This window comes from Dasypus novemcinctus, chromosome 13, assembly GCF_030445035.2.
Source record: "Dasypus novemcinctus isolate mDasNov1 chromosome 13, mDasNov1.1.hap2, whole genome shotgun sequence".
NCBI lineage: Eukaryota > Metazoa > Chordata > Mammalia > Cingulata > Dasypodidae > Dasypus > Dasypus novemcinctus.
Genome location: NC_080685.1, coordinates 16,712,016 through 16,738,399, shown reverse-complemented (window position 1 = coordinate 16,738,399; position 26,384 = coordinate 16,712,016). Strand labels below are relative to the sequence as shown.

General features: G+C 36.7%; 1 protein-coding gene across 2 annotated transcripts in view; it reads left to right on the top strand.

The window, feature by feature from the left end:
- MAP3K21 (mitogen-activated protein kinase kinase kinase 21) overlaps positions 1-19,113 on the top strand; it is a 78,786-nt gene extending 59,673 nt beyond the window's left edge. The window contains exons 7-10 of one of the 2 annotated variants that reach the window (XM_058309525.2): positions 9,805-9,955; positions 10,329-10,426; positions 13,589-14,374; positions 16,419-19,113. In XM_058309525.2, the coding sequence (XP_058165508.1) occupies positions 9,805-9,955; positions 10,329-10,426; positions 13,589-14,374; positions 16,419-16,831 (1,448 nt within the window). In that variant the 3' untranslated portion in view covers positions 16,832-19,113. Of the gene's footprint in view, positions 1-9,804; positions 9,956-10,328; positions 10,427-13,588; positions 14,375-16,376 lie in introns of both variants that reach the window. The other variant, XM_058309527.2, reaches the window with a different exon arrangement.
- The last annotated feature ends 7,271 nt before the right edge of the window (positions 19,114-26,384 follow it).

The window sequence follows — 26,384 nt, the reverse complement described above, 5'->3', positions numbered from 1 at the left end:
GTACATCTGTCTCTTTCAGTAGATTTGGGAAGTTTTCAGCCATTATTTCCTGCAACACTCCTTCTGACCCTTTTCCCTTCTCTTCACCTTCTGGAATGCCTATAATACGTATGTTTGAGCATTTTGCATTGTCATTCAGGTCCCTAAATCCTAATTGGATTTTTTCTATCTTCTTATTGACCCCTTCTACTATCTGTTTGATTTCTGAGGTACTGTCTTCCACATCACTAATTCTCTGCTCTGTCTCTTCTAGTCTGCTGATATTTGCTGCAAGTGTATTTTTGATTTCTTGAACTGTGGTGTTCATTCCCATCATATCTGTTATGTTTTTGCGTATGTCTGCAATTTCCCCTCCAAGTGATGTCTTCATGTTGTTAACCTCTTTCATTACTGCATCAAATTTGTCGGTGATAAATGTTCTGAGTTCTTTCATTGCTTGTGCCAAGTTTTGCTCCCCTTCGTGATTATTGGTTTGTTGATTGGATTCAGTCATGTTTTCCTGATTATTGGTTTGGTTTGTAGATTTTTGTTGCTTTCTGGTCATCTCTTTATTTTGACGAATTTAATCAGTTCCTTAGCTTCTTTGTCTGCTTTTGGAGGTTAATTAGTTGTTATTTTTGCATAGGTGTTATATCTTCTCTTTGTCACTTTTTTCTTCTTACTCAAGTTACTTGTTGTTGGTTAAGTTCACTTTAGAAGAAAGTATTAGTGTTGGGGAAAGGCAATTGTGTCAGCAAGGGTAAAGTGTAAAGTGGTATTGGTAATGTATGTTAACAAAGCAAGAATATGAGATCTGGGAGGATGGAGGTTAGATTCATGTAGATTGTATAGAGTTATAGCTGTAGGTAGAGTATCTTTTATGAAGTAGATGACTGAATATAGGCGGAATATGGTATGAACTACAAAGCTATTGTTTTCATGAGAGAAGGAAAAAGAAAAGAAAGGTAATAGTTTCAAGAGTGGATAACAGACAGAAAACAGAACAAAGGTATTAGAAATTAATAGTTAGACACTTTGTGGATCAAAGAATGGGAGGTGGGGGGTGGAATATAGGAGAGACAGTAGATGATAGTGGTTATCAAGATGCAGGGGAAGAGGGATAGTGTAGGTAGCCTAAATCAGTTCACACAGAAATGAGGCAGTGGAGGATGGGAAAACCCAGCAAATGTGAGGTGTTCCCTGTAGCACGTATTGTGTACTTGAATTAAAATAAAATAAGTGGAAAATGAGGGACAAGAGGGAAAGAGAGAACCGATAAAAAAAAAAACACTAATTATAATAAAGAAAAAAAGAAAGACAAGAAGAAAGGAAGAAAGAAAAAGAGGATAGGCAAACGGTGGGGAACAGATAGGGGGGAGAGAGATACAGGTATATACGTGTCACAATTGCAACACTATCTAAAACAACAACCAAAAAAAACCCTAAATATCTGTATAAAAAAAAAAAAAGGACTTTGGGGGAGACGCTAGGAGAAAAGACTAGGGGATAATGCAATATTAGCAATCAGGGCGTCAAAAAGAGTAAAAAATAAGATAAAGTGAAAATAAAAACAAAACAATATGAACCAATAAAGATAAAACGCAAACGTTAAGGTCCAGGGCACTCAAGGACCCCAGGTAGACCCCAGAGCGTGATGGATTCAGGGGTGGAAAGTCTGAGACACTGAAGACTCAAGAGGTGTGAGTCTGGGGTGTGGTCCGCCAGAGTTCAGGGGACCCAGACCTGGCAAGCTCAAATCTGGTCCACAGAAAGCTTAGGAGCCCCACAGTGCAACACAGCCCTCAGGGATCCCCGTAGCTGGGTGCCAGCCCGGTGGGGGAAGCCAGATCCGCGAATTTTATATTGAATTTCTGATCCCTGAAATTCACCTAACTCCTCAGGGTATCAGCCTTTGGACAGCTCCCTCCCTGTGCTCCCTCGAAACGGCCACTTGAGGGCGCCTCTACACCACGGCCAGTTCAATGACCCAGATCCCAAGCCCCGCCGGGTGGGGTGGGCTTCAGCTGGAAACGCCGATAACAGACTCTAAGATCCGAAATCCCAAACTTCGCAAAATATCCCCCAATCAGCTTCCAGACGTGTCCTCCTCCCTCACTGCACCCTACAACAGTCTCCCAATTGTGTCCCCTTATTGTCCAAAATCCAATTCCGTTGCAGATCGGCAGCCGGACCTGTGGAGATGGGGCTCCAGGCGGAAGCACTACCCCCCCTGTCCGGCGACCAAAAACGTCCCCCGCTTCACAAGAAAACACCGTCTGTCTCCCCAAATCAATCTGCAAAGGAGTCTTGTCCCAACAATCCCTCACCAGTCAGCCCAGTATCCGCGAATTTCTCAGCACCGCAAAGCCTCTAGTAAAAGGAAAAAAAAAAACAAAACCCCTGGCCGCCGCGGCTCGGGAGCTTCAGGAGCGCCCGCTACCGCGGCTCCGCCCACCCAAGCCACTTTCAATATTGTACTCCCTTTTGATAATGAAAATCTTGGTACCAACAGATTTTATTTTTAATGCTCCAGAGGCCCCAGTCTTGTCACAGTTAAAGGGAAATGTGATCTAAATAAGAGCATAATCAACAGATTCCCGTGCGGCTCACAACAACAGAAGTGGACAAGAAACAAGATGTAGCAAATAGACACAGAGAACAGACAACTGGGGTGGGGGAGGAGAGAAATAAATAAATCTTAAAAAAAAATAGCATAATCTTAAAACTTAAAGTACCATTATTTTATTATAATTAATTTGTCTTTCTGGGAATGCAGTTTCCATAAAGCAGTATTTTGTACCTTGGCTTTGCAAGACCAGGGGTCCTTTTTAGTTCCACCGACCCCTTTGCCAGTCAGCCGAAAACTATAGACACTAAGTTCACACTTTACTGTGCATTGTGTAATTAATATATCACACCTTCACCAGCATGTCCCCCAAGAATGATGTTCTTTTGATTTTCAATTCAAGTTCATAGACCCCTTGTTAAGAAGCCCTGACCTCGACAAAGTAATGGTTTAAAGGAACAACAAAAAAAATGGCATCAGGTCTCATCTCTCATCTCATAGCTGTGGAGAGGTAACAAGTGATAAGTCTTGATACCTCCTTTATTCCTGCTATTTCTCTGCCCTTCTTGTCTTCACATTCTTCAGTTGTGATGATCGGCCTCATTGAAATATGGAAGTTATATCTGAACAGGACTGACTGGGCCCAAGATTTGTGCCAGATAAACTTAATACTTCTAGGATTTAAAATAAATTCTAACCCTGAAGGGTTGAAATGAAACCAGTTTAGGGAGGGATCACTTCCCCCAAACAGCAAGCTCCTCAGCATTCATTCTCTGTAGTAATGAAGTTATGACCAACAGCTGCCTAACCAATGGAAACATTCTAATCCAGATATTCCAGATAGGACCAGTTTTCCGAATAGGAACTGTTCAGTCAAGTACTTTAACTGGAATCTTTTTTTTTTTTTTAAGATTTATTTTTATTTATTTCTCTCCCGATCCCCCCCCCCCCCCCCCGCTCCCTGTTTTCTACTCTCTGTGTCCATTTGCTGTGTGCTATTCTGTGACCGCTTCTATCCTTATCAGTGGCACTGGGAATCTATGTTTCTTTTTGTTCCGTCATCTTGTTGTGTCAGCTCTCCATGTATGCAGCACCACTCTTGGGCAGGCTGCACTTTCTTTCACACTGGGCGGCTCTCCTTACGGGGCGCACTCCTTGCGTGGGGGACACCCCTGCATGGCAGGGCACTCGCGCTCATTAGCACTGCACATGGGCCAGCTCCACATGGGTCAAGGAGGCCCGTGGTTTGAGCTGTGGACCTCCCATGTGGTAGGTAGATGCCCTATCCACTGGGCCAAGTCTGCTTCCCTTGACTGGAATCTTGATCATCTTTCTGACTCCTAGCTGCTTTACCATCTTGCTTTAGTCTTCATTTCTCTGTCTTCCCTGGTTCCTAGCTTCATAGATGTCCCAATCTGCCCCCCCTCTACCCCCAGGATTCAATATAGCATGGCAGTTGAGTATGGGCTGGAACCAAACTATGTGAGATTGAATCCTTCCTCTGACTCTTGCTTCTCTATGACCTTAGACAAGTTTTACTTAACCTTGACATACCTCATTTTCCTATTTCTGTACACTGGGAGTAATAATAATTTGTAAGGGGTTAATATATATAAAGCAGAACATTGCCTGACACCTGGTAAGAGCTTTATATATGTTAGCAATTATTTTCATTATTTTTATTATTACTATTACTCTGAAGCTGTTTGTGGACAAAAGGTCTCTCACTGTCTGCCTTTTATAGCATCAGCATATATTCATTGTGAAGATTTGCCTGTTTCAGGTAGATAAAAGTACATTTATATAGGCATATGATTTAGGAGAATGGGTTTCTTTTCACTGTGAGCTATAGACGTTATTTGTTATATTTCCTCTGGACCAGACATGGGGAAATGGGAATAAACTTGAGTGAGAAAAGTTGATTCTAAAAGCATTGTAAGAAGCAAAAACACTCTGAAGCTAAAGAAAAAGATAAATGTGTATTAAGAGAGATGGGAATCATTCAATAAAACTGACCAAAAAAGAGATTACCCCTAATGATTGCTTAAAGAATACCATAAAATGGTCTTACAGTATAAACTTGACTTTGGATTAAAGTGTGGGTATTTCACTATTATGCAAAGAATCATTTTCTGCTAAAGAGCATACCATCTAATATTGCACAAAATATTTGTTTTATTATAACTTCCTCTGTCTGATTCTAGGCATTATTATGTGATATCATGTTTAGGGTACACTTCTCTTTAGGAATAAGAACTAGTAGAATTCACTGATCCTCTGAGAATTTTAAGTTTCTGGGTACAGTCTTAAAGTTGATGTCTTAAAGCAAGGGCAAAAATATACCTTTTCCCTATTGTTTAATAGAATTAAATAGCGGAAAAGTCAGTCACAGAGCCTTCTTGTATTTCAGGAACCTACTGCTATTATCCAACTTGTCATATTTTCCAATAACAGAGTATCATAATGAATAGTAAACTTAAGAGTGCTTATTTTTCTGAAGAGAGTGATAGAAGCTAAATATATTGGTAACCTTCCTCTCCCCTGTTCCATTTTGCTGTCCTTGACGAACAAAAACCAAGAAAACTTGGCTTGACTAAATGTAGTGACAAGTCTGTCTATGATGGGTTAAGAGAAGTAAAAATACTAAATCAAAAGCTCCATTTAGGCAGAGACCATGTCTCATTTGTTCAACACAATATACCCTCCATGTAGCAGTTATTGTAAAATAGTGAGGGTTAATGTCCTTGAGAGCTTATGTGCCAGAGGCTGTATTAAGCTATTTCAATGTATTACTTCAGTTCAGTCTCAAAGCATAGATACCTTTATCACCTCCGAATGAAGCCCAGAGAGGTTACAAAACTTAATCTAAGTCCGGGACTACTAAGCAGTGAGGCTAGGATTCACAGTCTTCAGAGCATGGAGTCTCAACTTAACCCTTTCTAGCCTCTTACTATAGTAAATGTTCAGTAATGTTAGGAAAAAATAAGAGCAAATCAAGAGGGAGAGGAAAGAAGGGAGGGGGAAGAGATAGAAGAAGGAGGAAGGAAGAGAGGGAGAGGGAGAAAGGGAAAGAAAGCCTGGGAACTTCAGGGTATAACCGAAGGAGAGCAAGAATGATAGAAGACAGAGGAGTGAGGAGAGAGACCGAGGAAGCTGGACGTGGAGACCATGAGGGAGGGGGCCTTTGAGATGAAGTCGAGGAGAGAAATCCTGCCTTCTCACAGAACACCTTTGCTAATACTGTCGTCCACCTTTCTGATAATTGTCTGAGGACCATGATTTTAACCCATGATTGTAAATGATCTCCCAACTATGTTTAGTTGACTCAGTGGTGTTTTGAGCAAATAAATTTTTTCTATATTTAATAGCATAGAGAGAATGTGCAAATGTGAAAGCCTTTTTCTTGTTGATTTTGAAACTTACAAAAAGGCTTAAATAAACAATTTTTCTACATATTTGTGAGAGTTAAGTAGGAAGAATTATGTAAGTCAGAACTTCTTAATTTCAAAAACTTTAAAGATTGGGACTAAATGATAGAAATAATACTTTCCATTTTATCCCTATCTCTTTGTGGTTACTTGGAAGTGAAGACAAAAATTCCACATCTATATTACTTTGATTTCCTGTCTGCTTTTTCTATCAATTTTTTTTTTTTTTGAGAGAGAGGAATCTTGGAGTCTCCAACTACAATAATGGATTTGTCAGTTTCTCCTTTAGTGCTTAAAAACAACTTAAAAATGCTTTCAAAACCACCTACAAAAGTCTCAAAAACCAAGTCTAGTATATGGAAGTATTTTATCTTCAGCCTCAAATCTTGTTCTAGGAATTTACTATCTGAAGTGAAGAAAAATCTGTTAAAAAAAAACAAAAAGTAAAAGTTTGCTTAGGGACATTAGGGGTATATGTATATATATTTAGTTGTATGAAATGAGCAGAATAATAGATTTTGGAAATAGTCATTTAACGTTTCTTCTACCCCAAACCCTTAATTATTAAATTATTTTCCTCTAAATGCTAGATAAACAACATTTAGCCATTTGTTTAATATGGCTTTTTAAAAAGCATTTAAGGGAGTATCTGTGGCTCAAGCAGTTGAGCTCCTGCCTCCCACATGGGTGGTCCCGGGTTTAGTTCCCAGTGCCTCCTGAAAAAAACAAACAAAAAAAACAACTCAAGGACGCCCATGTGGCCGAGTGGTTGAGCTCCAGTTTCCTACACATGAGGTCCTGAGTTCAATCTCTGGCACCTGGAACCTCAGACAAACACACAAACAATAACATTTAATGATGGAATTAATAATTATAACTTTCCTTTACTGAGCTCTTATGTGCTAGGCACTATATTTGGTTTTAAACATATATTGTCTAATATTCACTATCTTATTTAATCTTTACAACACCTAAAATGTAAGTAGTAGTATCCCCATTTTACATTGAGGATTCCAGAGTTACCTAGTTAGTTTTGGATATCTGACTGTAATGCCTTGTATTTTCCAACCTGTCTTCCTCTAACCTTTTTAAAGTAAGATGAAACTTAATTCAGTGGTAGGGAATAAAATATACTATACACTTTTGAAGATGTGGATTCTGTTCTTGTTTAATCGTGTATTGGCCATGAAACCTAAGCAAATGTTTAAACTCCGTGAATCTGTGTTTAGAAATAAACGTATTTGCCCAGCCTACCTAGCTCACTTGTTTGTTGCGATATTCAGTGGAAGAAGTGTTTGTTGTTTGACAGAATATATGTGAAGACATTTTGATTACTAAAATGTGTTAGAAAGAATATTTAAATATATTTAGTTTAGCTTATTCCAACGACTGAATTATTATTGCCAGATGTTCTTATGTGTAACTGGTATCAGCCTTGATACTTGATATAGTTTGTCTTCAATTAAAACTGTGCATTCTGGGAAAAATTTGTGTTGCAGATGTTACCCATGTACAAAAGACTGAAACTGTATGAAGCTTTGTCTGATTTCAAGATTTACTTTTCAAGAATCTTCTAAATGAAATTATTCATTGGTCAAATCAAAGTCACAAAATCTAGTAGGTGTGTCATTTAACAGACATTGCTACTAGACTGGTGAGAATAAATATACTAGTTAATTGAAACTTAGGGGTTCTAACCCTAAAAACTTAGAAAACATGTTAGTAAGAACAATATTCTGAATGTCCTTTTTCAAATATAAAATATCTAAGGTTCTTCATGAGTTTCGTTACAGAGCTGTAGGTGTGTTTGATTTACCCTAAAATGCTATTTTATCATTTTGTTTTTATCCCTTTTTCTTATAAAAATTCAAATATATTAAAAAAATAGTTATTGGAGTTTAAGATTCATTTGGGCCACACTGAAAGCTTTTATTATATTTTTAAAAGAATGATCAAAAACTAGTTGATGCTTATCTGTTCAGACTTAAATTTTGTGGTATACGACTTTGCGTTCCCTTGACACCTTAAATTAACTGAAGTGCACGGATTCTCAAGTGCAATGACTATTGACTCCTTTATTAAAGCATATTGGAGTCATTTGATTTTAAATTTTTACTTTATATCAAAAAAGCTTTATATAGCACTGCAACGTTCAGAACACTTTCACAGACATGACCCTTTATTTTCTCACAACCCTCTGAGTTAAGCAGGTCAGATGGTATCATTGCAGTTTCACGAATAAGGACATTAAATCTGAGAGCATGTTGTTAGCTATGGGACCATTGGCAGCTAAGTTGTGTCGCTGAGATAAACTCACATCTAATAAATCCCTAGTCTAAAGTTTTTCTACTCTGCTGCTTTCATTTAAATGAAAATTGCTGGTCCATTTCTCTCTAATTCTTCTACTACAACAACTTTTAATAGAAAGAGCAAGCAACATTTTCAAGATCGTCAGTGTTTTTTATTCACACACATACATATACAGATACACACCAATATACACACAGAACAAAGGCAACCATCACCCATAATGCCTCCAATTTGAAAAAAAAAGTTAAAATTCCTTTACATCAGCAGTCTTCTCCTGCAGTTAAACACTTTAATAAAAGCTTGATATCTGTGTTATTGATTTCCCTTCTTACTGTGTATGTGTGTTATGTGTGTACATAAACACAAATATAATTTATATGAAACCGAGTAATATACTATAAACCTTTTATTTATCTCTACCTAATGTTTATGACAACAAAGTATTCCATTGTGGTTCTGTCATAATGTTTTAAACTGTATTTGTATCATAATGTTTTGTGTGTGTTTAGAACATTTAATGCATTGCAGATTTTTTTTTCTTAATTGTGTAGTTGTAATAGTAATTTTCTCCAAGCCAACTGTAAGTGTACCTTAAAGCTGGAGGGAGAGTGTGTATGTGTGGATATTACACGTGAATATAAACCTCCTTGTGAGATTGTGAAAAAATGCAAGACACAGATTGTCGAATAGTTTCACACTTTTGTGATTTTTTTTCATTAAAAAATTTATTGAAGTATATCACTCATATATGAACATAAACAGTAAGTGTATAATAAAAGTGAGCACACAAAACATGCATAACATCATATAAGGCTCCCATGCCTCACCCCACAACCAATACCTTGCATTGTTGTAAAACATTTGTAATGAATTATGAAAGAGCATAGTCAAAGTCTTACCACTAACTATAGTCTGTATCTTACATTTGACGTATTTTCCCCCAACCCAACCCACCCTCTTTTTTTGTTGTTCATTAATCATACAGTTTATCTAAAGTGTACAATCAGTGTCATATGGTATAATCAAAGAGCTGTGCATTCAACACTTCAATCAGTATTAGAGCATTTTTAAAAAGGCAATAAAAGCCAAACTGTTATGAGTTTGAATAGTGATGACTAATTTAAAATTGACTTAAATTTAACCATTTTAAAATATAATTCTTTACCTCAAATTCAAGACTTCCATTGATGTGGTTAAAAAATTAGGGTACTAAGTTCATTTTAAGTTGAATGTTCCACTTGGCTCTTTTTTTCAAACAGTGAAAATACACAGAATGTTAAATAAATAAGTAAATAAATACAATAATTAGTTTTTATTGTTAATGTACCTCAAATGTGCATCTTTTCTGTTAATTTATTCCATTTTTCTTGCTATGTTTATGATTAGAGAAATTTGCCAAAGATTGGATGAGAGAAATAATTTGATTTTTTCCATGTGCGTAAGGTAGTTTCACAACTTCAAAATTTATTTAACTGTTTTAACAAAGTATATTAAGTTGCTGAAATGATACTCTCTCTTTAGTGACTTCAGATGAAAGCAATAAAACTTGGGGAAGGAACACGGTTTGTCGCCAAGAAGAATTTGAGGACGTAAAAAGAAACTTCAAGAGAAAAGGTTGTACATGGGGACCAAATTCAGTTCAAATGAAAGAAAGACCTGATTGCAAAGAAAGGTACAAGTGTGATATCTGATGGTATTCCATTGTATATTGTGACAAACAGCAGTGCCTTTTTAAAAAGAAGACATTAGCTAGACTTATCTTGTGAAAAGTAATTAAGTTAATAGATACCTGAATAGAAATTTAATTTTCTTGAATGAGTATATCATATTGAATTGATTATTATTTAGTTAAGCAGTAAAAAATTCTCTGTGTATTTTCTGTCTAACTTTAAGATTTTATTTGTACTCTGTTAGCCTTTCAAATTAGAGTGCAAATGTGTTCTCTCTGCTATTTTAAAAATACCGTAATTGGCTTGTCTACACAGAAACCTAATTGATGTGTCATGTGGTTCTGTTATTTCAAAATAAACATCTTTCTTTTGTAGAATAAGACCTCTCTCAGATGGCAACAGTCCTTGGTCAACTATCTTAATAAAAAATCAGAAAATCATGCCCTTGGCGTCATTGTTTGTGGACCAGCCAGGTAAATTGTCTTTCAGGAAGTAGAATGTGTTTGAGTTGGATGTAGCATCCTAGTGTTCTGAAGCTTTGCTTTATTTGTGTTCATGTGGTCAAAGTATCATAGGGAAGGTTAGCAAGCAGAAACATTTCTTATATTTTAATTAAGCTCATAAGCTATTTCCTTCCCAGTCTTTATTGCAGAAAATAATTAGACTCTGTATGGTTTGGGGGATTTTTTAACTACTATTCCTTACCAAAAAAAGAAAAGCATAATTAATTATGTAGAATTTGATTAATTTAGTATAGGAAATATAGTAAAGATGAAAATATAGATCCTCCGAATGTTCTGCTGAGAACTAAAGGGGTAGAACTTCTGATTCTGTTGCTACTTTGTGACATGATGAAATCTTATGAAGCAGGCTAACAATGGACAACTACTGCTTTGAGAGTATTACACTGGAATTTCTATTTAATTTAAATGGATTATAATGATAGTGATTTTAAAAGGTTGAAAAGTTATGGAAATCATTGAAAAACTTTAAGAATGGTTACAATCAAAGAAAATAAATTTGGTTTTTATAATTGGCAATTTAAGACAGCCCTTTGCTCTTTTGATACTGTGGCCGTATTAAAAATATTTTAACAAAACATGGGGTAAATTCTTGAATTTATTGTTGGTGCTCTGCTCAATTTTACAGGCAACTTATCACTCACTACCCCACGTTCAGTTTCTCCTGCCTTGTTATAAGGACGTAGTTTTAGCATAAACATCTCCAAAAATATATTTGGGGTATACATGAGTTAAGAGTACACAAGTAAAGGTGCACTTTAACTCTCAAATAGATGTTTTCTATTGTTGAGATTCATTATTGAGTTCTCACTTTTAACTATTAAGACTTGAAAGAGGTTCTCCTCTTGTTACACACTGCATTTTGTTGTCAAAGGTAGTTTGAGGACTAATGAACAATTAATAGTAATAAAACTATTATTCCCACCATATATTTTTCATACTTGTGGTTGTCTGTCCAGATAAAGGGATTAAACTACTTCCTCCTCCCCTTAATTCTTTCATTCTTTCTTAGGATATTTTGCCCCAATTAATAACTCCTGTAAATTATAGTTGGAGGAAATAAGAGGATAAGTTTAACTGATTAGACTTGGTCTCCATTAAGTTAACTCTGCAGCTCACTTGAAGGTTTAATGAGCAAGAAGTGTTTACACATGTTTTCTGCTCCATCCTACCACCCCTTTGTCTGGTAGGCTCCTTTTCATCATTTGTCTCATCTCAACTGTGCCTTGAAAGTCTTCCCTGACCACCTTAGCTAAAGTACTATCCCACTCCACCCCTATCCTCTCTATCTGTTTTTATTTATTCATAGGTCTTGTCTGAAATTCTTATTTGTTTACATTGACACTCTTACCCAAAACTAGAATGTAAGCTCTGAGGAGTAAGGATTTTATCTATTTTGTTCACCACTCTTGTCCCAACACCTAGAACATAGTAAGTATTCAGTATTTATTCAATAGGTAAAAGAGCCCTAAATGGACTATTTAACCTTATATAGATTTGGAGGCTACAAATACTTATCATTCATCATAAGAAGGATTGGGAAAGTGTGGGTGAATCAGTGTAAATAATGACCACTTAAGGGGGAAAAATGCGTGTTTTACTGATTACTAAAGGTGCATGTAAATTTGCATAAGGAAACACTTGGTAGCCTCTGAAATCTGTGGTTTTCATTTATGTATACTATCCCTTGTTCCAAACTATGGCTTGCTCATTTGCTTTGTTAGTCATTACATATATTGGGCATTCAGTTCACCAGAATGCATTCAGTGACTACTTTGGTAAAGGCAGTGTTCAGGGAAAACCCCTTAGAGGACTAAAAGATTAGTAAACATGTCCTTAGAAGACTATGCCTATGGGCTTGCCCACAGCTCACTAAAAGTCAGTAACAGGGAAAATCTGAAAGATGCTATGGGGCTGTCAAAGGAGGCTGAGATTCCATATGAGGGTGAATGGGCAGTACCTAGTTGTATGTGGTGGAAATATTTTGAAAGAACTTTATGAGGGAAACTGGAACTTTGGTAAATAGTGCTGAAGAGTGGAAGGGGGACTAATTAAGGAAGAAGAGGGCACCTTGAACAAAAGGCATAGGTGGAAAGAGCATGGACTTGATTGCAGAAAAGCTAGTGTTTGGGCTTGCCTAGATGATAGAGCACATTTTTACTTGTAATAAGACAGTGCTAGTAATTGGAGGTTCTGTTGTATACTGCTTTGGAAACAAGAGTAAGGAATTTGAAGCTTGATCTTTTTTTTTTTTTTTGAGGTACCAGGGGCTGGAGATTGAACCCAGGACCTCGCATGTGGGAAGCTGGCGCTCAACTGCTGAACCACATCAGCTTCTCTGAATTGGTTTTGTTGTTTGTTTTGTTTTTTGCAGGAAGCACCGGGAACTGAACCCGGGACCTCTCATGTGGGAGGCGGGAGCGCAACTGCTTGAGCCACAGCTGCTCCCTAATCATTCATTATTAAACAAATAAAGGATAAGATTTATAGCATCCTCAGCTAGTATAATTTGTGAACCTTTGGGATTTCATCACCTCTTTGAAGAATCTTCTTCTACTACAATTGTTCTCAAACTTTAGAAAAGGCTTGTTAAAATACAGATTGCTGGGCTCCTCCCCCAGAATTTCAGATTCAGTAGTCTGGGGTGGGCCCAAGAGTTGCGTTTCGGTGAGTTCCTAAGTGATGCAGGTGCAGCTGGTTCAAGCGGCACCATTTGATGACCATAGTTGACAGAATAGTTCTTTTACACACAGGCTAGCTATAGATGATGGTTCCTGGAATATATTTAGAGCATGTTTTATATGACATAATGCCCATGTATATGTGTGTGCATTTTTGTATTTTGATGATTATTTCTTACAATAATTTCTTTTACCCATGCCAATGATGAACAATTTCCTGAATGATTGAAAACAGCAGATGATTTGAATAATAAAGCACTGGACTCCAGTTCCTTAGATTCCTTGAATTATTTGCTGAACTGAAAAGGACTTTATATTTTTTGTTTTAGAATATTTATTTATCAAATTTTAGCTTCATTTTAGAAAATAATTTAGATGAATTTTTACTGTAAAATGGTACTACAGTATGTTTGTGTGTTATATCTTTATTTAGGTGCTTGTGAGGAGCCAAAACTTTCTTCTGATGGATTAGAAAACAGAAAACCAAAGCAAATGAAATTGCCTAATCAAACATACGTTGATCTACCTCTTTGGAAAGATGATCAACGAGAGAATACTGTGGAACCTACAAGCTTTGAGAAGGGGACCTCTGCAAATTCTGCCACTGGCACTCCTCAAGTAACTCCCACAAATAGTCTGAGCAGAACACCCCAGAGAAAGAAAACAGAATCTGCTTTGTATGGCTGCACCATGCTGCTGGCGTCTGTGGCTTTGGGACTGGACATCAGAGAACTTAATAAAACACAGGCCTCTGAAGAACTGTTGCCCAAGGAAGAGAAGAAGAAGCGTGAGGGTATATTCCAGCGTGCTTCCAAGTCTCGCAGAAGTGCCAGTCCTCCCGCCAGGCTGCAGTCTAAAAGAGAAGATGCAAACAGCCCATCCTCACTCCCATCAGCAAAAGCTGTGAACCTTCTGTCCATGCCTTCTATTTCCACAAAGTGTTTGTTACAGACCGACAATGAAGATGTCTTTATGGGTAGCACACATGTCTCTTGTGACCCAGATGTTCCCACTCCATATTTTTGTTCTGCTATTCCAGGAAGTGGTCGTGAGTTTACCTCCATGCCAAAACTTGAGACTGATCTTCATATATCAAAAAAACTGTCACCTTCCCTCATAAAGCAAACACATGGGAATGTGCCTTATCATGCATCTTCAAAAGAAAGAGCTTCACATCACAGACGGTCCATGTCTGATGGAAATGCTTTTCAGATCCCAAGTAGGTTGGGTGAAAGATGAAGTACCATTGTAGAGAGTAGAATGTCAAATAGTACATATATCTGATTTTATCTTTTTTTCCAAGTGCTTACATTTTAGAATTTGTTTTAGCCTTCTCTCCTTTTTAATTTGATTTTAATTAACTACAGTTTTAATTCTGAGAAAAGAATAACTAAGTTTCAGTAACTTAAATATAGAATAGCATATTAAAATAGAGAATTTGGAGAACAGCTGACCCAACTCTCTTTTGTTACAGAGAAGACAGACAAATCAAGTCATTTGCCCAAATCTGAACCAGCATTTAGTGGGAGAACAAATACCAAAACTGAATTTGTAACCTTCAGTGTGATACCTTATCTTCTACATCACACTGCTTCATTGCTCACTTTATGTGGCAATTGAGTTTAGCAGGTATTACGCTACTGACATGTATAATACACCAAAAAGCTTAGTGACAAATGTCCAGATGTGGAAGTTCAACAAGAAGAACAAGTCAAATTGTGTAGGAGACTTTTTTGATCCATTCGATGACTGAGAGGAAGGCCACCAGAGGTACTTATATAGGACTTTATAGATGAGAAAGCACTGTAGTAGAATCATCTCTCTTAGTCTTTGTAACAACTATATTATGTACAAATCCCCAGTTCAGAAGTAAGGAAATTAGAGCTCATAGAAAATCAATGACTTCTCCAGAACACATGGTTAGTAAGTAGTGGTGTTGAACCTGGGATCTTACCTCTCTGTCATGTGCCTTCCTCTTCCTCACCTTTATGTTCTCTCTAGCTCTAAAATGCATGATTACTTACGTGATTGGAGTTTGCCATTGTGTGCTCGAGTGGTACTCAAATTTCTATGGTTAAACAGCACTTTAATATTGATCCTTGAGGAAGCAATGCAGATGCTTGGAAAGAACAGGAGATTTGAACTTTTAGGAATAAGATATGGGTTCTAGTTGAACCATTTGATAAATTTGTGATCCTGGGAAAGTTATTTTACCTGTTTCCTCATTTTAATGCCTTGAGAGGCATCATAGTGTAGTGGCTTTGAATATAGGAACTACCTGGGTTCAAATTTGAGCTCTTATTTCCTGAGTGACCTTGGGCAAATCAACTTATACACCTTAAACCACAGTTTCTTCATCTGTAAAATGGGGGTGGTAATATACTTACTTAACCTTTATCACTGTTAGGCTTGTGATAAAAAAATTAAGTGGCACACTAAGTGCTGTGTAGGGGTTGACAATTATTTCTATTTTATATGAAGGTATTTCCATCAACTTCATGTAATTAAGGCAATCAATGCCTGTGAAAAGTGCTTTTTAAATGGTAAAATACTATGGTAGGGCTGGTTATAAAAAGTCATAATAAAATTGAAACTGCTTTCCTCTATTGCTTCTCTTCTTATACTACACCTAGACATTTTCTGTAATGATTTTTTTCAGATTACTGTCTTTTGAAAAAAATGGTTTATTACTCTTTGATAATGCAAGAGTTTTAGGAATTTAGGAGCAATCTAGCACAAGGAAAAAATCTAGCCCAATTATCTTAAGAGAAGTCTTTCTTTTCCTCTTTTTTATAAGCCAGTAAATATTGGTTAAAATGGTCATAATTCTTCAGAACAAAAAAAGGAGGAAACAAAAGCCTAACTGCTTTCCTATTTCATTATTTTTTCAAATTGTAATCTAAAAGTGAAATCATTGTTATTAACCACCATGTCTAAAAGTCTTAAATTTGTCCATTTTGAAATCTATCCTATCAGTAAAACATTTATAACTATCATTGGCCTCAGCGCTATGAAGATTATTTAGCTCTGATAACAGTTTCCATAAGTTGAAGCCTTCTTGCCAACCTCATAGTATTCTTTATATATATATATATATATATATATCATTATATCCTGATAGTTTTAGAAGGTTGGGATTATGTTTTTCCTTGAAGCTCACTTTAAAGTGATTACTGCGTTGGAAATGCCATTGTAATTCTTTTTCTTGATATTTGTTGTAGGAATCATTATCTAACTGCACCTGTCTTTGCCTCCTCAACCAGCCGATGCAGTTGTTGTCTCAGCCACTGAAGCCTCTGAACTGCCAACTGACCAGCTTTCAGGGATGCTGCACTCTCCATCCTGGCCTCACAATAACCTGCCCAGGGAGGCCTCACCAAGCACTGCCAATGTTGTACCTCGGCCTCGCCCTTCCTCCCTGAGAAGCCAGTTAGATCCACAGCAGGCTTTTCCACAGAGGACAGGGTCTCCGCCTGCACAGGCACACTGTTTAGTGGGCCATCCAGGCCCTGCCTGGTTCCTGGGTGCCAAGGAGAGGACTAAATTCCACACGCCTTCATTGCTCGACACTGACGTGGAAGGTCAGAACAGGGACTACACTGTGCCTTTGTGCAGAATGAAGAGCAAAACCAGCCAGCCATCTATATATGAACTGGAGAAAGAATTTCTGTCTTAAACTAAGTGCCTTATATCACTAAAGCATTTCTTTTTTTTTTTTTTTTTTTTAGGTGAACAAATTAAAATGATGATGCTGTGTTTACCTTTGAATTGTTTCATGCTGCTGTGTTTTCAAAAGCTGTGGCCCTATTACCAAAATAGTAATGGATATCTAACTTCTCAAAAAATGTTTTCTCCCCTGGATTCATACTTAGTAACTTGAAATACACAAAAGTGTGAACAAATGTATACCAATGTAAAACTATGCTAAGGCCACTTTTAATCGTTTTTTGTTCTCATTTATATCCATGTCTATCAACTCTGGTTTGTAATGAGGTGTGCCTTTTTCATTCTTTCTTTTGTTTTGTTGGTAATTTGTGCAACAAAAAGCCAAGAAAGGGCTCTTAATTTCTTGGTAAAAAATAATGTGGTATTAGTAAGTAAACTTGCCTATTTAAAAAAAAAATCTGATGCCTGGAATAGATGCAAAGTCCCATTTAAACTACCTGGCCTCAGCAACAGGTTTATAATGCATACATATTTCCATTTTTCACCTAGATTGTGCAATGACATTTCCCTTTTTGAAGACATTTTATTGAATGTAATTTTCAAAAGTTTTACTGGATATAACTTATAAAGTTTTATCCATTAGAATTCCAAAATAGATTTTTAAAAGATTATTGACCTTTGACTAAAGGCCGTATTGTATACATTTAAGAAAGGCTATCTATAGGTTCTTCTTGTAGAAAGAGTTCTTACTGCATCAGTAGCCATTTATTTGTTATCCAGAAGTGAAAAGCTTTTTCATTTTGTAGTAGAATTTTTAAAAATTAAGTTATACATGTCTAGCTCTGTTCACAGATAATCATGTATGGTAAACATTCATACCATTTAACTTTATTCCTCTTTAAATGCATAATTACCCTAATAGTACTGGTAGAATTTAAGCATTTTGTAGTTGTTTTACATTTCATTTAATTGTGGATAAAGATTAGACATCTGTTGACATAAGCTGATATGGTAGAAATAACAAGTATATTTTATTTTCAGAAATGGGATTATAAAATGGATCCTTGAAGTAGATCAGGATTTTAAATTTCTTAAAATTATTCATGGAATCACTTTTATAAATCATATATATATGATACAAATAGACTACTGAGTTTTTAAGTTACAGAAATGGCTATCCAGGAGCTTTTTAAATTTGCCAGGATTTCTTTTGTGAAATCGATTGTTTTTTTCAATAAAATATACTGTAACAATAACCATTATTCAATATAAATGGTTATTCAATTGACAAAACAACAGATACTTAGCTTTTTCCATACAGCGAAAAAGTAAATTAGAAACATTGCTTGATATTTCATTTAAACTTTTATTTGGTTAAGGTTTACTAAATCCTGAAATGTTAATTAATTTAAAATAAATCAGATGTGATAAAATATCTCACCTATAGTAGACAAAAGAAAAACTGTATTATTTGACCATTTTGGAACATCTTAGGCACCTAACAGATAAGTTCCAACAGATGATGAACAAAGCATGAAAGGATTATATCAATAGTAAATATTTTGCCCTAAGGAAAACAATCTTCTCCTTCAGTTTCTTGGAGCAAAATCTCAGGTACTTATTAAGTTTGGTTATACTGTCCATTTTAGCTTGACTTTTGGTTAGTTACTGAATTATGTCCCTGACAACTGGTTTCCTCAAAATTTTATCACATTGGAAATTATGGTTGCCGACTTTATATTCATTCATTTGGGGTCACATATCTTCCATCTAAAAGTAAAGGAAATACATGCCTAAAATAATAAACACATGGAAGAAAAAATATAGAAATTATGTCCTCAGTTTTGCTTCTGCCAAAACAATCTGTGTGTATGTGTTGATATGGTTATTTATCTTATCCTCCCTACCCTTTTCCTACTCCCCTGTAGCTTTCCTTCAGTCTAGTCTACATTATAATGAATTTAAACATGAAAATGTTATAAAAATAATTGTAATATATGAATTCAATTTCACATGTTACTGCAGATATTTTTGTTTTTGCTGAGATCTATTGTACATTTGTGATTTTCTGTGTTTATTAGTATACTGAGCAGAACCTGGTTATTTATTTTCATATAGACACAATAGTTCACTGGAAGATAAATTAAGCTGATTATTGTTAGTTTACAGTTAAGGTGCTCTCACTGCAGAAATTTAGGATAAGGACCTGATATGCTGTATTACAAAGCCTTATGACTGAAAAAAATGTTTACATATGTTGTTTATTTTTTTAATAAACTTTTTTATAGCCTGTTTGTTTGCTCAGTGGCTTTGATCTACTCCTGATGATTATGGCTATAGTTTGTAAAGGTTTATTTTGTACTCAATAAAGGAAAAGTATGTTAATAAAATAAAGATTATTGCTTAATAAGCCAGACATGAACTTGCTAAATTCCTTAAACTGAAGATCACTCAAAGAGTCATGGGACTATATACTTTAATAAAAATAATAATCATTTAAAATATTGTTAGGCTTACATATTGATTGAAAAGTTAAATTTCACTGTGAGTTTTGCAACTCCAGGCTTTTCTGAAGGCATATTTTTACAGAATGGAATTGGTATATGCACTAAATCTCAGATGATGCTAAAGGAATATGGTTAATGAGATACGTTATTAACTAGCATATGTTTAAGTCAGAAGAATTTCAAACACCTAGTAATTCTTACTGAGTAATGAAAGCTTGGGTGAAGTACAAAACTACTGTAAGGTAAGTGGTAGTTTCCCTATTTCATTAGATATGAAAAAGACACAAAAGTATAGTGACTTTTCCAAAGACCAGTTTGTATCAAATTCCCACTACCTGGTCATACCTATTGTAACTATAAGCATAGTATAAAAGAAGAAGACAACACCTTGAGTGTGAGCTTTGTAAACAGTATCTAAAATGGCAGTTTTTCACTCAACCAAAATTTCAGAAGTCAAAAATGTGTGAGTAGTTATGTAGAAGTGTTATATTAGCTAGCAATGGTTACAGCAATGTAAGTGTAAATAGGTAAGTGTAAAATGAAACAGTACTAAAACACCTATCTAAGAGATAAGCTCAGAGTACTCTGTTCAATGGGTTTATAAATATGGTGAAATAACTACAAAAGCTAATTGAACTTAAGCTGTCTATACTATCTACTTCTGAAAACAACAACACTAAAACAGTGAAAGATGAGGCATTTTTGAATGAAACAATGTATTAGGTATCCTACAGTGGGGCAAAAATTTAGCTATTTCTCAGAGCTAAGCAAAATGGGTAAGTTGAATTAAGGAGCTTCCACGTGCTGACAAACGCAGTTGAGTGGCTACCATGACATGCACTGTGGAAGACACAAGGAATTAAGCAGGGAGCAAAGGATGAAGAGCTTGGGTCCCTTGCCTGCACAGTTCTAAGGCCTAGTAAGAAAGACAACACTGAATGAGAAACGACAAGCTCCGTCGGTGGGTGACTCGTACAGTCCCACAAAACCCCACACCTAGAAGACCCCCGCACTTGGTTTAATGCTCTCCTATCGCCAACTGGAAAAAGGGCCCCAGGAGCTAAGCCTGACTACAAGTGAATGGTGTAAAAGGCACGTCAGTGCTGCGCTGGTAGCCTGGAGGAAGGAGCTGGTCTAATCCAGTGGAATATGGGAAAGTCTGAGAAAGCTGCGACCTCAGCTGGCTTGCAGGCAACCCGAAGCGGGGGAGTGACGAGCAGAGACCCCCAAGGAGGACCAGCGTGACAGGACAGTAGCGCACAAGGGAGTAGCTAGACCCTGGTCACGTGGTTTTGTCTTGGGTCTGGCAAACAGCAACCAGGAGCTGGGATTCTCCTCAGGGCAAAAGGAATTATTTATGGGCTTAATCAAGGGACACAGTGATAAGACATTCAATAAAATTCCATCCATTAAAGAAACCATTTTTAATATAGTTAAATTGAAATCCAAATTGATCTGCCTTTGAAATAAAGATTTTTCTTTAACTTTTGTAAAACAAAAAACCCTGCTGTTCAGTCAACTTTGTAGTGACCTACATAAGCTTTATGTTACCGTCGAGGGCACAGGGCAAAATAAATATTGGCATGAATTTAGATATACGCATTATGAAACTGAGGTGTGTATTAGTAATTTTATAGATGGGGCCTAATAGGAAAAAAAATGAGTGTCAAGTTATGATTACGGCCACATGTTTTGAAACTACCTATTGAGGAGTCTACATTCCATTGCTAATGCTGCTATGAATATCCTCACACAACTTTACAAGCATCATCAAAAATCAATTTTAAAACACTTCATTAGCCCGAAAATAAAACTCATGCCTACCTCTTTACTGTTTCTTACTACTGTTACTGGAAATACTGCAACCTGTACTAGAATTTATTAAAATTTTGGAAATGAAAATATTCCCTAGGATTGTAATGTTTAACCTAAAAATTAATTTTTTGCAAAAGTAAGCAATCTGCAGAATAGTACTCACTTTAAATTTATTCTAGAACAAAGATATGATAGCCCATAAGCACAAGAAATAATAAAATTACAAAAGGTTGTGATAAATATCTTTATCATCATTGTTGTGAAAAACAGCATAAAAATATGTATTCTATGTACTGAATGTATTAAATTACAAAGAAAAGAGGAAACAAGGCACATTTTACAATGAATTGTGATTATATTCTTAAAGATATTAACATGTTCATGATGCTATTTAGTAGTATCACAATTATTTTCTTAATTACTTTAGTTTTTAGTTTGCTAAGGTAGTGACCAAAAATTGGCTTGGAAACTGTTATATTTAATATGATATGGTAAAATGAAGTTTTAAAGTCAATAGAGAATTTTTCACTGTGATTCTAGTAATCTCCTACAGTCTTTTCCTGGTAAGGTAAGGTAAAACAAAACATAATTTAAAATATGTCATTCCTCCTAAATTTGCCCTTTAAACACTATAACTTATTAACAATTCAACATAGTGATTCCTAAATATAATACACTTTGTTCTTCTTTTAATTGTTGAAAAGTGGACATTAACTTGTAAAAACATGTTTTCTTTGTATATGATTTCACAATCCCAAGAAAAGTGAATTAGCTTCTGAATTGAAGCTGTCTGCAGATATTTTAGCAATAGCATGTTTGAAGAGTTCCTTATTTCTCCAGATGACGGTCAACTATTTTTACAAAACTATTTAGAGAAAACATTTCTATCATTGTTTAGGTTTTTTAATAAATGACAAATGATAGGTATTAACAGATAGTATGAGTTCCATTAGGCTGTAGCAGGTGAAGCCAGATGGATGTAGAATTGCTAATATATAGTAAAAAAGAAAGTATGCTTGTTAGCAAAGTAACATCTTCACTGGTGAAGCTTAAGCCCTCTAGCTAAATTGATGTCTTCTTCTCACAGCAGAATAAAGTCTAAACACCACAGAAGTAATGAAAACCCTGTGAATTTCATTAAGCCTTTGAATCCAGTCATGTTTAATGATAGGAAAGCTCAAATAAGGACTGCGTTGTATATCTGTGATGGAATAAACCAAAATGGTTGAAAGTGCTCATGAAGTTTTGGGTTCAGTATTAGGAAAGGGGGGAACAGTGATGAAATACTATAGCCTGAGAATGTTACCAAATAACTGACTGACCCAGAAGATTCTTATATATTGGTAAAAATCTATTAATGATGTGTTCAGGCTCCCACTCCCCAAACTCATGCCGGTGGCAGATGATACTAACAATTAGTCAACTTTGCTGAGCCTTCATTGACCTTGGACTCTTTCCCAATCCAGGAACTGTGGCAGCCACTTCCAGCTACCAATAAGCATATTAGTATATAAGATGAAAGGCATTTGCCACCCTAGGCTTGGGCCCTGTACATCTAGAGGCTACGGTAGATTTTAGCATTATTGCCTAAGGATAGCCGGGTGGCGGAAATCACTGGGACTGTTTTTTAACTCCCTGCTGCTGGGACTGGTTTTCCTAGGAGAGGTAGCTTAAGGAAAAGAGCAGTGGAAAAATCATCTTTGGCAGTGAAAGTATCCTCTGGCAATTCTGTCTTTCACTTGCAAAAGGAAGATAGATTCTAATTCTCTCCTCATCCTGATTTATTTTAGTTTATAGCTGTTTTTAAAGAACCGTCAGCCTCTAGTGTGATAGAAGTGAAGCAGATTTTCTCATGTTGTCTGTAATTATACTGCTTTACAATATCCTCTAAGCATGAGAACTATTATGACTATAATTTCAAAGCAGCATATTTTTAAAATCCAAGGAAATAGAGTCATCAGATATTCTTTGAAAACATTATTTGGATGGCTTCACAGTACTCCTTCATAAAGAAAACCAGAGTAAAACCATTCCCCATAGCATTTCCATTATCATATAATTTTATGTATGATTTCTTGCTAGTTTGTTTCCTCTACCAGCCTCTGACGTTCTCGAGCATAGAGATTCCGCTCTGTTCATTTCCATGGGTGGGCGGCGATGGCAGGAGGTGAGGCAGAGGGACTAAACGGTTCTTTTCTCCCTCGGGTCACCTTTCCTGCACCCCCTCTCGGCTGCACCCAAGCCCCTCTGTGGCTCCTAGGGCGCACAAACGAATGCCCCAGGCAGTCCACGTAGCACAGGGTCTTAGATGTGGCTCCTTAATGACCTCTTCCAATGTACCGTAAACTCCTTGAAGCAAAGAAACGTGTCCCCCCTCAACTCTGTGTCTTTGCACTGAAAATCCCTCCTTCCCCCCCCCGCCCGGTGGCCTGATGCTGTTTGTGCACTTGCTGTGTGCTACGTGCTGCGCCTTAAAGTGCTTTATGCAGAGCTTCTCATTTGACTCACAGCAAGCCTCTGAGATACCCCATTTGTGTGCCTCATCATTTTCAACTTAAAAAGTCTTCCCTGACTGCACACTCCTCTTCTGCAGCCCTTCCCCGAAATCTAGGTGGAGGTGTTTGTAATGATTTCCTCACCTCACTTGATCTCCTTGACCCAGTCCAGCTGGGCTTCTCTCATCACTCTACTGAGATGGATCTTGGAGGGTCGCCAGTGGCTTCCATAATCCCACGCTCTGTGGTCACTTCTCTTTTGTCGCCTTCCTGAGATCTTGCAATTTTTCAAATAACACCTTTGTTGAGATCTAATTCAGACAACATACAAATCCCTCATTTAAAGTGTACAATTCCATGGCTTTTAATATATTCCTTCAGTTGTACAAACTTCGATACCATCAGTTTTAGGACACTTCTGTCACTCCGAAAAGCCCTGTACTCTTTAGCAGTCACCCGCATTTCATCCGAGCCCTCTCCCACCAGTCCCAGGCAACCACAATGCTACCTTCCGTCTGCGAATTTGCCTATTCTAAATATCTTCTATAAATGGAACCACGTAATATGTGGTCTTTTGGGATCGGCTTCTTTCACTTAGCATGTTTTCGAGGTTCATCCATGTGGTAGCGTGTATCAGAATGGCATTACTTTTTATTGCCAAATAATATTCCATTGTATGGACCCACCACAATTCATTAATTCCTTCATCAGACTGTGGACATTTGGGTTGTTGCACGCCTGGGCCTTTATGAATAATGCTGCTGTGAACATCAATGACAAGTTTTTGCATGGACATGTATTTTCATTTCTCTTGCTTATATGCCTTGCTTATATACCTACATTTGAATTGCTTCAAATGTTTAGCCATTGGAAGAATTGCCAAACATCCCAAGGCAACTGTGCCATTTTACATACCCACCAGCAGTGTATGAACATTCCAGTTTCTCCTCATCCACACAAACATTTACCTGTCTTTTTAATTACAGCCATTCTACTGGGAGTGAAGTGGTATCTCATTGTGGCTTTGATTTGCATTTCCCTGGTGACTAATGATGTTGAGCATTTCTTCACGTGCTTATTGCCCGTTTATATAGCTTCTTTTAAGAAACGTCTCCTCAGATCCTTTGCCCATTGTTTTAAATTGGGTGGTCTTTTTAAAATAATTGAATTGTAATTATTCTTAATATATTCCAGATACAAGTCCCTTATCAGATACATGATTTGAAAATATTTTCTCCCTTTCTGTGGGGGTCTTTTCACTTTTTGCACATATTCTGGGAAGCACAAAGTTTTAAAATTTGATGATGTCCAGGGTATCTATTGTTTGTGGCTTGTGCTTTTGGCGTCATAACTAAGAAAATACTGTGTAATCCACGGTGATGAAGACTTATACTTTTGTTTTTAGAGTTTAATCATTTTAACTCTTACATATCAGTTTTTGATGCATTTTAAAGTAATTTTTGCTCATGGTATGAAATAAGGACCTAGCTTCATTCTTTTGCATATGATTATCCAGTTATCCCAGGACCATTTGTTGAAAGACTATTCTTTCTCCACTGAATAGTGTTGGCACCTTCGTTGAAAATCAGTGGACCTTAGGTAGGTATATGGGTTTATTTCTGAACTCACAATTTAATTTCATTGTCTCCCCTTTGTCAGTACTACATTATCTTGATTACGGTACTCTTTAGTTAAGTTTGAAAACAGGAAGTGTGAATTTTGCAGCTTTTTCAAGGTTGTTTTGGCTATTCTGGGTCCCTCGAATTTCCATATGAATTTTAAGGATTAGCTTTTCAATTCTTGCAAATAAGCCAGTCATGATATTGATAGTAGTTGCACTGTGTTTGTAAATCACTTTGGGTTGTATTGTTATTTGAACAATATTAAGTGTTCTGATACATGGAGCATATGATGTTTTTCCATTGCTGTGGGTCTTTATTTCACAACGTTCCATAGTTTTGCCCTTCTTTTGTTAAAATTATTCCTAAGTGTTTTATTCTTTTTAAAATGCTATTGTAGGTGGCAGACTTGGCCCAGTGGTCAGGGCGTCCATCTACCATGTGGGAGGTCCACGGTTCAAACCCAGGGGCTCCTCAACCAGTGTGGAGCTGGCCCATGTGCAGTGCTGATGCGCGCAAGGAGTGCCCTGCCACGCAGGGGTGTCCCCCACATAGGGAAACCCCATGTGCAAGGAGTGCGCCCCGTAAGGAGAGCTGCCCAGCGCGAAAGAGAGTGCAGCCTGCCCAGGAATGGCGCCGCACACACGGAGAGCTGACATAACAAGATGACGCAACAAAAAGAAATACAGATTTCCATGCCGCTGACAACAACAGAAGCGGATGAAGAAGACGCAGCAAATAGACACAAGAGAACAGACAACTGTTGGGGGTGGGGGGGCAGAGAAATAAATAAATAAATAAATCTAAAAAAAATGCTATTGTAAATGGAATCATTTTCTTAATTTCATTTTTGGTTTGCCCAATGTTAGTGTATAGAAATACAGTTGATTTTTTATATATTGATCTTGTAACCCTGTAACCTTGTTGAACTTGTTTATTGGTCCCAACAGTCTTTTAGCAGATTACTTAGGATTTTCTGTATACAAGAGCTTGTTATTCGTGACTTATTCCTTTCTAATCTGTATGACTTTAATTTCTATTTCTTGCCTAACTACCCTGGCTATTCCAGTATAACACATTAAATAGAAGTAGAAAGGCATCCTGATCTTAGGGGGAAACCACATTGT